At 43.7% G+C, this 12525-nt stretch overlaps 1 protein-coding gene and 1 long non-coding RNA gene across 2 annotated transcripts; one reads left to right on the forward strand and one right to left on the reverse strand.

Moving 5' to 3' along the window:
* Positions 1-361: 361 nt before the first annotated feature.
* BTG1 (BTG anti-proliferation factor 1) lies at positions 362-5476 on the reverse strand. The gene is made up of 2 exons (XM_083401010.1): positions 4413-5476; positions 362-1707 (listed from the first exon to the last, which is right to left on the reverse strand). The coding sequence occupies exons 1-2, from the start codon at positions 4558-4560 to the stop codon at positions 1343-1345; spliced, it is 513 nt and encodes a 170-aa protein (XP_083257136.1). The 5' UTR covers positions 4561-5476; the 3' UTR covers positions 362-1342.
* A 39-nt stretch (positions 5477-5515) lies between these two features.
* On the forward strand, positions 5516-6005 carry LOC310658716. The gene is made up of 2 exons (XR_014502447.1): positions 5516-5639; positions 5714-6005. It is a non-coding gene; the product is annotated as an uncharacterized lncRNA (long non-coding RNA).
* Positions 6006-12525: the final 6520 nt, after the last annotated feature.

The raw sequence follows: 12525 nt of genomic DNA on the forward strand, positions 1-12525 counted from the left end.
ATGGTTTGCTAGCTCCTCGTTCATCAGGAAACCATGTAAATATTGATCCGCAGGATTTATTCACTGCTCGTTTGTTGGTTGTTCTGCATGTCTGTTGGTCGTTCTGCATGTTTTCCTCATATTTAGGAATAATTGGACCCTTGCATTATTTCCACGTTATGGCCCATTTTTAAAGGTGTTAAAAGTGATACATTAATGTATGGTCTGGGCTCCTCAAACATTTATACCCAATGATCCTCTTCTTCCATCCAAAACTTTTATCAAGCTCTCCCCTGCCTCAAGTGCTTCCATCCTTTACAAAAGTCCACTAGGACTAAAAATAATTTAAACTGATCCTATGCAAGCACGACAAGAGATTAAATTAAAATGCCAAGATAGGAAACAATTTATTATAGAGAGAAGAAAAGTTTCTCATCCAAAATATAGAAATCTGTACAACTTTGCCACAATCAATATACATGAACTGTACAAATTTACACCAGTTCATAATTTACCAAAAAAAAAAAAAAAAAAGATGACTAACAAAGTTCACAAAATAGATGGTGGTTTGTGGAAAAGACTTTTACCCAATTAAGTACAAGGAAATTACAAACCAGACCTCCACTTTCTAAAAATAAGAGGTTTACTCAGTCTTAGAAAACTACAAGCTAGCAAATGTACAGATAGCTGGCTGGTAAAACACACCACAGTTCAGACAGTGTCTTTATATGGTCTCTCTCAAGCCTGTTGGCATAGCAGATCCTGCTCACTTGCTACTTTGAAGGCCAATATACAGAGATCTGACCATTTTCCCCAGTTCATGCTCACCAAGTGTGACTTATGTACAGTTTTTACATATTGTTAAGTGCTAGGTAAAAGTCTTGTCAGATAAAATTTCCAGTACTACCATGTTCATAACAAGTCTTGTTACTGAGCTGCCAAAAATGTTAACAATTTTTTTTTCTAAAAATGTCAATAGTGCAAATTTACTCTGCAACATTTACTGCAGAGAATAAATTTTATAGCTATAGCTTTAGGCTGAAAACTGATGTTTTTTCAAAAAAAAAATGGAAAAAAATTAAGCAAGACATCTGGGAGAAAACTGCAGCCTTCCTTGGACAACTTCACACCTTAGGAAATAAAGCAATCATCTTTACTCACAGGCTATTTAAATCACTGAAAGGTACTGTCGAAACTATGGCACTGCCACTATAAAATAAAAGTTTACCATTCTATCTTGTGCCAGGTCTTCACAGGTGTGACATGGTTTAAATTCCATAATCCATCCCCAGAGGAGCCCACCCAAAGTAAAAACCAAATTTTATCCATCCATTATAAGATGATCCATCCATAGGCTATTATCTTAACCTGATACAGTCATCATATTGTAGCTCTTGGAGGGACTGGTTCTGCCCAAGAGAAGTTCTTCCTTACAGCTTATTCTGCTGTCTACCATTTGCATGCTGGTGCTGTTTTGGCTAGCTCCTGCTGGTGTGGCTTCATACAGCACACAGATTGAGCCATCCTCTCCGATGCGATAGGATACCTCGTAAGGGTCGACCCAGAGAGTGAGTTCACTTGGAAGAAGCCGGAACAGTTCTTGACCGCTGAGTCCAATTCGTTGTGCTGCCTGCCCAATCAAGGGATCCATTTTATGGTTGATCCGGATGCAGCGATAGCCCGATCCTTTGCATGGCTTTTCAGGGAACCAGTGGTGTTTATAGTGTTCTACAGAACAAAATGAAAAGCAACAAAAGATCATACTTTGCTCTTCAGATAACCAATGTGTGTAATCGTGTTATTACGCTTGAAAATGGTAGCTTAGAACAAGGGGGGGGGGGGAGAGAAATGTGACACAGATGCAAAAATGTAGAATAATATTCGATGGCCTGGAAAATAATGGAAGCCTCAACAGAAACCAGGTATTTCGATCATTGTAGCTAAGGGCACATTTAACAGCCTATGCATGTATAAAATCAGTACTGAATGATACCCTCCACAAATGGGGGTGAGAAAAACATGTAATTGGGCACCTAGACACCTCAAAGTAGGGCGATAAAACCAATTTGGGGGTCTGGGGGGGGGGGAGAGAATCTTGAGTTTATATCCAAAGGCCTCTTCACAGTTTCATTATGTGTAGTTTGTAATGCAGTAATATTCTCCCACATCTTTTTTCAGCTGTACCATAAATACACATCTTAAAGAAGCATGAAATCTATTTCCTGATGTGTGCAACATATCACAGAGACTTGTGCAACCTTCTCCATAAGCAAGTAAGAATATGCACATATGAAATTCTAACATGTGAAGTGGAACCTTGCCTGCAGTGCTGAACAAAGAGGTGCCCTAAGTACTGTGTCACATATGTTGGGCTATAAGTTTTCCAGAATTCTGCATTCCTAACACTTGGGATAGGCAAGTTATGCATATTTCTTTTTTAGAATTGGTTTGCTATCTCTTGAGTCTATTATTACTGAAACACACTGGGTGACTGATTTTTGAAAAAATGAACTTTTTGACATTTCCCTCAATAATCTTAATGTTTTGCTCAAATTCAGACTCATCCTTATATGTTTACATGTATGGATTAGGTATTTACTCTCAGGGGGCCAACATTTGCTCTTACATTAGAACGGGAATCTTGTTACAGTAGGTTAAACTGCTTTAACTAAAATCTTCCAATGCTACCCATCATTTTATTTATCTATTATTTCCAGAACTGTGCTTAGGAGCCTTTCCAAGTAAGCAACTCAGAGTAAGATGCATTTAATCCAATAAGATGGTCGTTTTCTTTAGAAGGGCTGTTTCTTCCTCCAAACCATTTTTACTGTTTAGAAACAGTGGGGTTATTTATTTTTTAAAAAAATATGCAAAAGAATAACAGCCAAGTCCAATGTAGGTTGTTTTATTGTTATGATAAATGTACTTCAAGGAGCAACTTGGACCCAGTCTTATAATGTACACACAAAACCTAATCGCATCATACTGAATTACTACATTACAATCTCCTTGCTGGCATTTCTTTGTCTTAGTACAATGAAGGGAAAGCACACTAAGACAAAGCGAAAAGAAAATGAGGGGCAGCTGTGTGTTGTGGGATAAGCAGCAGCAGCAGGAATTAGCATGGCATTATGCCCCTGCAGCAGCCACCAAAGGGAGAGAAGGAAAAAGGGCTACCACCATAGCTTGGAGAACAGCCGAGGTAGAAAAGGGACACTAGCGGCACAATCCCACAGATGTTTACGTAGAAACAAGTCCTCTTTCTGTTCATTGGGTCTTGCTTCCATGTAAATGTGTGTTTGCAGCGAAGAACTCCAACCAGATGAGCAGAAAAGGGTAAACGGTACTATTCACTACCACAGCCTTGCCACAGAGATGAAGTGTTGACAAAAATCCTTTCACTAAGAAACCAGGAGGAAAAATAAATAGGATTCTTAGTCTCCAAATGTGCAAAGATTATGGCTACAGCAACCCCCTTGGACTGCAATTGAGGGGCACAGAACACACAAAAAGCTGATAGGACCAACCTCGAACCCAGCGCAGACGAGAGAAGGAAACCGATTCCTTCTGCAAAGGAGCTTTTCCTTCCGAAAGAGACAAACACGCAGCTTATGGCCACTTGTGTCTGTCCCCAAAAGCAAAAGGATGCAGATGAGCGGGATAAACAAACCTTCACGCGTTTATACCAATAGCTGTGCAAAGTAACTCCTATGTACCCAATTAGTTCAGTAACTAACGAACCTCAACCCAAATCACCTTCATGTGGATTCGAATCATCATGTAAAACAAATAACCACTGTGGTGGGCGGGGAATAGCGCCGCCCCGCCTTTATTTCCATAACTGCGTAAAAGTGCGATTGGTGTCTGGGGTGTGTGTGTGTGTGGCCGGGGGTGGGGGGAGGAGAACTAATCTGCATGACGTGAACTTGAGTACAAACACTGAAGAAGGAACAGAGGAAGGCAGGGAAGGAAGGAAGGGACTTTCCAGGCACGCAGCTGAACATACGAGGGGGAAACGTGCCACCCCCGCAGCCCTCTGGACGGGACAGCACGAAGGAACCGTTACTGCGATAGTACTATAAAACAACGCACTACAATCTCGTGAATTCCGATTTTTGAAAGCGCGTGGGGGGTGGGGAGAGCCATTTCCTGGTCTTATGCGAAATGAATCTCTTTCTGCGGCACATTTTATAGGAGGTCATTAACTCCACAACACCCTTCCCACCACCACCAAAGAAAAAAGTACTGTATGCAATCGAGGCAGCGATCCCCGCTCCTCCAAATGCTGCGATGGAAAGAGAAACAAAACCTGGAGAGGGAGGATGAGGCAGCATTAGAAAGCGGGGAGATAAGGAGGAGGAGGCGGGTGGCGGAGAAGAGATAAATACTTAAAATCGTCCCCTTCCCACCCCCCTCTGCTGCCTCCCCCATACCTGCCAACAGCTCCTGCAGGCTCTGGCTGAACGTCTGCAGCTGCCGCTCGTTCATCAGCCCCTTGGTGCGCAGAAACTTGGAGATGAAGCCCACGGCCGCGGCGATTTCGCGTATCATGCTGGCCCGGGTGTAAAGGGCAGGATGCATGGAGGCGGCAAGGGGTAGCCAGCTCCGGGCGTTGAGTAGAAGGGGGCACGGTGGGCGCACACGGGGCCGCCTCAAAGGGGGGTGGGAAGCGAAGAAGAGGAGGGAGGCGAGAGAGCAGGCGGGAAAGGAGCGGGTTAGAAGGGGGACGGAGCGATCGAGTTCAAGGGACTTTTAAGTTAGCAGGCCCCCCTGCTCAGCCGCCTCCCTGTGACGTAGGCTGGCGGCAGCGGCGGCTGCACTAGCAGGCACTTCCAGCATCTCCTTCTACGAGGCACGAAGGAAGTGGCTGTGCGTGCGCCGCCTTTTATAACCACGTCCGGGCGGCAATGGCGGCTGAGAACCCGCCGCGGCCAATCCGGGGATCGCACCATTGTGACGTCGCGTTCGGAGCGGAGGGGCGCGGGGGAGGAGTGATGTCACCCGGTTGTAAACAAATAGAAGCAGAAGAAGAAAGAGGAGCTGCGTCGTCGGGCTGGAAAACAGCAGCGGCGGCGGGAGCAGCTGCTCGAGAGCGCGGCGTCTGGCCCTCGAGACGCGCAAGGCAGCGAGCGCAAAGTTGCCGGCCTCGCTCGCCTCAGCCAGCGCGGAAGGGAGAAACGACGCGAGCCGCCTTTCTCCGGCCGCCGCTCCTCTTTCCCCCGACTGCGCATCTGCAGTCCTCTGCTGCCTGCTTGCTCGCACATGCTCCCGCTCACGTCCAACTGATCCGCGCCCCGGTTCAGTGCAAATCCATAGCTAGCTCTGGAAGCGTTCGCGGAACCGGGGAGAAGGTAGAGGACCCCGGGTTTGCTCAGAGGCAGAACCTGGCGCGGCCAGGCCTTTGCAGAGCCTGCTGCCTTCTCATCCCCCACCCCCTTCCCCCAACCTCCAGCTGGGAGCTCGCAAACCAGCCGCTTTCCTTAAGCCGCAGCAGTCACGAATGTGGCGAGGCCTGGGAGAGAAGGGCTCAGGAAGCTTCTGGCGCCTGCAGCCATATCACAAACAGCACCATTGTAAACAAATGCAGTGTCTTTTGGTGCTCTGACCGGTAGATGGAAAGAGGTGAGATGGAGGGGGCATCGTCCCAAGACATGGATTCCGTAAGATTTTATATATATATATTTCTCCCAGTCTGATTGCAGCTTGCAGTCCAGGGATTCCCACCTCCCATCAGCTCCAGACAGCACGGTCAGATGTCAGGGGCAATGGGAGTTTTAGTCCAGCAACATCTGGTGGATCAAAGGTTAACCGACCTTGAACTAAAGAGGCATCGTCTTTGTCCATGTGACCGTTCATTGGTGGACTTGGTACACTTTCTCATAACAAGGGAAAACAACTGTGCTCCAGATCATAGAATCATAGTATTCTAGAACCTATCAATGATCATGTTGTCATCTAATGCTTTCACAGCAGTAGCCTAAACAAATCATTCTTTGCACACCACAAAAATTAAAAAATAGGCTGTGTTCTGGTGTCAGCACAGTAAGTTATATGAGACAGAAATTTTATGAATTGTTCATTTGCTCAGACTTCATTCAGCCATTCTTCTTTGTAAAGTCACACAACACACAGACCCCTATACTGTGTAAAAGAAAATGACCCAAGAATAGGTGCCTGGTCTCTCTAAGCCAGGGCTGAGAACCTATAACATATAATTCCCATCATCCTTGACCATGGCCACACTGGCTGAGGCTGGTCAGACTTGAGATTCAGAGGTTTTTATCCCTTTCTAAGGGCTTCATAATACTCATCCCTGCTTTATGTTATCATGCTGCATTACAGCATAGAAAAGATACAGTTGCTTTACATAAAGAAAAACAAAAAATCAACCACACTCGTGTTATTGTGCCTGAAACAGCTCAGCAGTATGATTGCTTGGTTATTGTTGCTGCATTTGGTTTCAGACAATATGAGAGACATTTATCGGTTCTTTCATTGGACTAATTTCTGCTGGTCAAAGGGTCAACCTATTTTCAATCTTCATCTTGCTTTTCCTCAAGCAGAAATGTGTCGTGTTATCTGCAGATAGGAAAGAGTCACAAGCCCTTATTAGGCTTTTCTTCATCTGAACTCTTCGGTGGCTGTCAGCGGAGAAATCGCCTTTGTATGGAGGAGATGGGGGGGAAGCAGCAACAAAAACAGACTGAACACAATCCAGGTTGAATTACCTCTCAGAACCTTATAATATAGCCAGGAAGACTACACTCTTGCTAAATCCTGTGTGTGTCGTCAGATTTTTGAAAGCAGATGACAATATAGAACAGTATTTTAAATCCCACTGTAGGCCTATATGATCTCTCTATAATTTTTTATTCACAAAGGAAGTACCAATATACATAATGCTTTAACACAAAACTCAATAGAGTTGGAAAACCAATTAATTTAGGATTTTGCACTCCCCTTGTTAAATATAATCCTAGCAGTGCCTCCAAATGTAATTCCACGTACCTTGGCAAGCAGTCCTTTGTTATGCTGGGAACAGGGCGGGGGCTGGGTCTTTATCAGATCTAAGGTAGGTACGCCACATCCTTGGAATGCCCTACCAAGGGATTGGTAGGCATGACCCCTTCATTGGTGGATTTCTAAAGCCTTTATAACTACTGCGAAGGAGTGAGCATATTAAAACCTGGACTATGATGGCTATCTACTCGCTTCCAGAGCCAATTTAAGGTGCGGGTTTACATCTATAAAGCTCAATATGTCTATGGTCATGCATAGAGAATCTGTAGACCTCCAGATGTTGCAGGACAACACCCTTCACTGGCCTTCCTGGCTAGAGCTGCTGGAGGTTGGAGCCAAAGAGGGCTACAGTTTCCCCATCTCTGGCCAAGGTCCTCCATACTTCAAATATTGTTTCCCATTATCTACAGTGGTACCTCGGGTTAAGAACTTAATTCATTCTGGAGGTCCGTTCTTAACCTGAAACTGTTCTTAACCTGAGGTACCTCTTTAGCTAACGGGGCCTCCCACTGCCATTGCACCGCCCCCATGCGATTTCTGTTTTCATCCTGAAGCAAAGTTCTTAACCTGAGGTACTATTTCTGGGTTAGTGGAGTCTGTAACCTGAAGCGTCTGTAACCCGAGGTACCACTGTATTTCATTCCATGTGTAAGGGTCAGCATAGAGGCCTCCAGCCTGGTGTTCACTGTCCAAGCAGGGCCTTCTAAATCTTCAGCCCTGATGGGCCTGGCGTTCCAGATCGGTTTCCCTGGGAATATTTGCCAGTGCTGAATCCTGGAGGCACTTAGGCTTTATAAGCTTCCCTGTTCCGACACGCCTGCCAGAGTACGCCTTAATCTTTTGCTGCTGCTTGTCTGCTGTGTCAAGTTCATGTGGTTGCTGCTTGACTTTGGGGAGAGTTGAATAGTTTTTAGAATCTTTTTTTAGATCACTTGCTTTTAGAGTACATATCCTTTTAATTTCACAAGCTGCTTTGAACTGAGAGAAGAGCCGAGCATCTTGTAGGGTGCTCGAGGCGGTGAAGCTCCAGCAGCAGGAACGGTGCAAGGAGGAAAGGGGTGTGTTATACATCAGGAAGGCTGCAGCTACGGGGAGAGGCCATTTGGAACATGCATGGCTTTGCTTGCTACAGTGTGCTGGTTACCTAACCTCTATGCCAAGCGAAGGTGGGTGTGAGAATGAGACACAAGACAGTTGGAAGCAAGGCAAATCAAGAGCAGCAGCATGAGCTACTGTGTCTGGGTGCAGTGCCTTATGTGGTGAACTGCTGAAATGCAGCCTCTCAGTGAAGTACCTTCAGGCAGTTTATTATTATTATTGCAGTTGAACCTTGCTTGATCAGCAGGGCATTCCTGAGCTCTGTCATGTACATCTGTCATGGTATACAGCCTCAGGTTCGATCTTGGAGGTTCCATGTGGACCCCAAGGAGGCTGAACTTTATGTGTTGATTGGAATTTTATCAGCCAACTCTTTAGAGACAGGCTTCTAGTCCATTTTTTTAAAGTCATGAACATACAAAGCTAGAATGCTAGTAGCCCAACCAAAGGTAACCTGAGCAACTCTGCCCTTGAAATCAATAAGACTTAAAAGTGATTAATTTTCCCTGGGTCATACTCCTAGATCGAAAGCCTGCTGCTACATCACAGAACAGATATATTCTGTGATGGCTGAACAAAGAAAATAGGTTCACAAAGAACACTCCTGACCTTTAGAACTCACTATCGCTGGATGTTTTAATCATCAACTGTAATATAACTGTGTTGAGGAAAGGACAGGTCAGTAATGGATGAGAAGGGGTATGACTGGCTACAAATCAATAGAATCAGGGGTGAAAGCGATTAACAGTACAACCCTAGACATCTATTCACAAGTATGGCCCATTGAGTTCAAAGGGATTTACTCCTAGGAAAGCAGCTTATCCACACTTACCTTTTGCCCTGCTCTTTCCAGGCTTAAAAAGCTCCATATCCAAGCATTTTGTTTGTTTTTGCTCCAGAGTTTTGCCTGCAAACACCTGCTCTTTCAAGCTCATTGGGAGCAAACAGCAATCTGCAGAAAACCTGAATTGACGTTTGTTCCGGTTGAGCACTAAAGAGCACGTTTTCATGAAGAGAGCTCTGGAGCAAAACAAAAACCCCACATACTCAGACATGGGACTTTTAAGCGTGGAAAGAATGAGGCAAAAGGTAAATGTGAATAAGCCCTAAAATTGCAACCTAAAGTTTCATTAAACTCAGTGGGGTTTACTTGTGAATAAACATCTATAGGGTTATATTGTAAATGTCATTCATTTGTAATTTTATGCAATGTTCTAGGCAATGAATAAAAAAGAAAAACACATTAATGATTTTACTTCACTTTCTTAGCTTCAATCACAAATGAGGTGGCTCATACAAGGAATAGTTTTTGTTTGCTTACAATAATCTGAGGCATTAGAAAGCACAGCACATATTGATTATTTAAGAGGACTACAGAGATTTCTTCTAGCTGACCCAACCCATATTGGCATTTCTTGTTCTTTCAACATCATTACTTTAATTCAATACATTCGCACCTGGTTATGGACAAGAAAGCTTTAAATGCACAAAAAATGTGCATTTGTGAATTGTTAGCACCAAGATTATTTGAAAGACAAATGGCTTGTTAATCACCATAAATCAATTAGACTGGTGGATCTGCATTTACTTTGGTGCCATTTGATTAACTGCAACAGGACCTAATTAAGAGGTTTATAGATCACATATTTGATTTTGTGTTAGTGTGCATTGTTTTCGTCAGAACTTGTTAATATTCACTCAGGAAGACTTTCTAATCTAGCAAATGGTCCCTGTGCATGTTACCCCAAAGCCAACACTGAACATCATGTTAGGTATCCTTTTTGCTGTTCCTGAGCCAGTGTGGTGTAGTGGTTAAGAGCGGTAGTCTCGTAATCTGGGTAACCGGGTTCGCGTCTCCGCTCCTCCACCTGCAGCTGCTGGGTGACCTTGGGCCAGTCACACTTCTCTGAAGTCTCTCAGCCCCACTCACCTCACAGAGTGTTTGTTGTGGGGGAGGAAGGGAAAGGAGAATGTTAGCCGCTTTGAGACTCCTTAAAGGGAGTGAAAGGCGGGATATCAAATCCAAACTCCTCTTCTTCTTCTTCTTCTTCTTCTTCTTCTTCTTCTTCTTCTTCTGAGCTGTCTCAGAAGACAATGAAGTTCTGAGGTGGCAATTCTATCTGGGATGTAGGCTCCTTCCTACTTCGCCCCATGCTACTTCAACCATTGCTTGCTTGCGGTTCAGCTTTTACTTGCATTGCTATTACACCACTCCTACTTCCTCCTGCTACCCAGAGATCAGGCCCAAAGCAGTTCTTAAAAACAAATACAAGATGGGAACAAAAATGAACAGCCAGTTTGGTGTAGTCGTTAGAGAGTTAGACCGGGGCTCAAATTCCCACTCAGACATTAAGCTTACTAGGTGACTTTGGACCTCTCATCCTAACCTACCTCACAGGGTAGGTTGTGAGGAGAACATAGGGAGGTGAGAACCGTGTATGTCACCTTAAATTTCCTGAAGGAAAAGGTGGAAAATAAATGCAATAAATGAATAAATATGCTGCCCATCTCCTATAAAGTGCCCCGGCATTGCCACTTAGTGGGGAAATCAACATTCCCTTTCTATCAACTGCATATCTCAATAGTGGCTGTACTGGAGAAAAGGAGAAACTGCTTTTCCGTATCTTTGCTGCTTACCTTTAAAGAAACAAACCAAAAAACGAGACCATTTTATTATTCTCCAGTCTCTTTCAAACAATGACCAATTTTCTCAGCTTGCCTCTGATGTATTTATGGATATAGAAAAAGAAGAAGAACCCCACTCATGTACACAAGCAGAATAAGAAAAAGAATGATATCATTCTCGATGCAGTATTTAAATGGGTATTATATGTGGCACTGGATGAACTGTTTCAGATCCCTGGTGTGTACCCTCACTAGTCATTTCAGGCTACCAGTGCATAGTAGTGTACTGTCGGCAGAGCTTTGGGGACAAATTTTCCAGGTCCCACTCAGAATGAAAAGCAGCCTGGGCATCTGCTGAGGAGTGCAAAGGCGCCAGTTACCCTTCCAAGTGAGCTACAAACCCTGATTCCCAGTTTTCATGTAAAAAATGCAAGTCTCTAGTTCTTGTAGAACCCAAGACAGGAAGCAAAATGCGCAAACATTACTCTTTTCATTTGTTTTGTGGGGAACACCTGGGTTTTTAGACAATGAATGAAGTCATGAAAGCAGATCAAGCTCAGTCAGACAAAAAGAAATAATGAAAGACCCATTATCAAGGAGAATGTAGAGAAGGAACTTCTTGGTATGTTTTTAGCCCTTTACTGCTGGTCTTGCATGGTGGAGATGTCATTGGTTGTCTCATAGAAAAAGAATCCAGGTATCTAGGATTTTAGTCCAGTATCCAGAACTGTTCTGCATTTGATGCACTCTGATTTTGCTTGCTTTGAAAAAAGTATTTGAGAACTCAGAGAATCAGTTAACAAAGTCTGTCTACTCAAGTTCTGGTGCAGCTCAGCTGCTTAAGAGCATTGCTTTGGAAGACCTATAGGTAGATTCAGATAACCTCACATAATTATTTTCATGTGACAAGCTGAATGAATCTTTGCCCTTTGAAAACTACTAGCACTTGCTTGCACAAATTCAAAAAGATGCAAAGAAGAAAAGCAACACAAGATGGAAATTTAAAATGACTGACTGACTAAATAAATACCATATTTTTCGCTCTATAAGATGCACCAGACCACAAGACGCACCTAGTTTTTGGAGGAGGAAAACAAGAAAAAAAATATTCTGAATCTCAGAAGCCAGAACAGCAAGAGGGATCGCTGCGCAGTGAAAGCAGCAATCCCTCTTGCTGTTCTGGCTTCTGGGATAGCTGCGCAGCCTGCATTTGCTTCATAAGACGCACACACATTTCCCCTTACTTTTTAGGAGGGAAAAAGTGAGTCTTATAGAGCAAAAAATACGGTAAGTTCTAGCTATACTGATCTACCAGAAATTCTGGATAGACTCTGAAAGGAACGAACGGGACAATAGGGAGACCAGGTGTAGACTGATACTGTTATAGCTCATGGTTTCCTTACTACTGTGTATTAACAAAAAGCAAAGCACATGAATGAGACCACGGGGAGCCAAAGCAGCAGGGAGTGATTTCAGTGGATAAGCCACTGAAATCCATAATGATCTGGTTCAGAATACTGAATTTGTGTTATGAACTGAGCATCATTTCCACACACAGCCAAGAAGTTCTCATCCACCTTCAAATGTTAAATGTGATTCTGCGCATTCATAGTCTGCCCTCAGGCTGAAAGGGCTGCTTTACAAGAGCATCTGCCAATGTTCTTCCATATCAACCTCTTTGTTCCCAATGAAACTTTCACTGATCACAAGGCAAACTACAAAAAAATAATAAAAATATGCAGGCACATGTATATGCATTATATAGTGGTAACCCTTTTACTCTGAGTGAAAAAGTATTTGATT

The sequence above is a fragment of the Podarcis tiliguerta genome, assembly GCF_965153285.1.
Source record: "Podarcis tiliguerta genome assembly, chromosome: 10".
Lineage (NCBI taxonomy): Eukaryota > Metazoa > Chordata > Lepidosauria > Squamata > Lacertidae > Podarcis > Podarcis tiliguerta.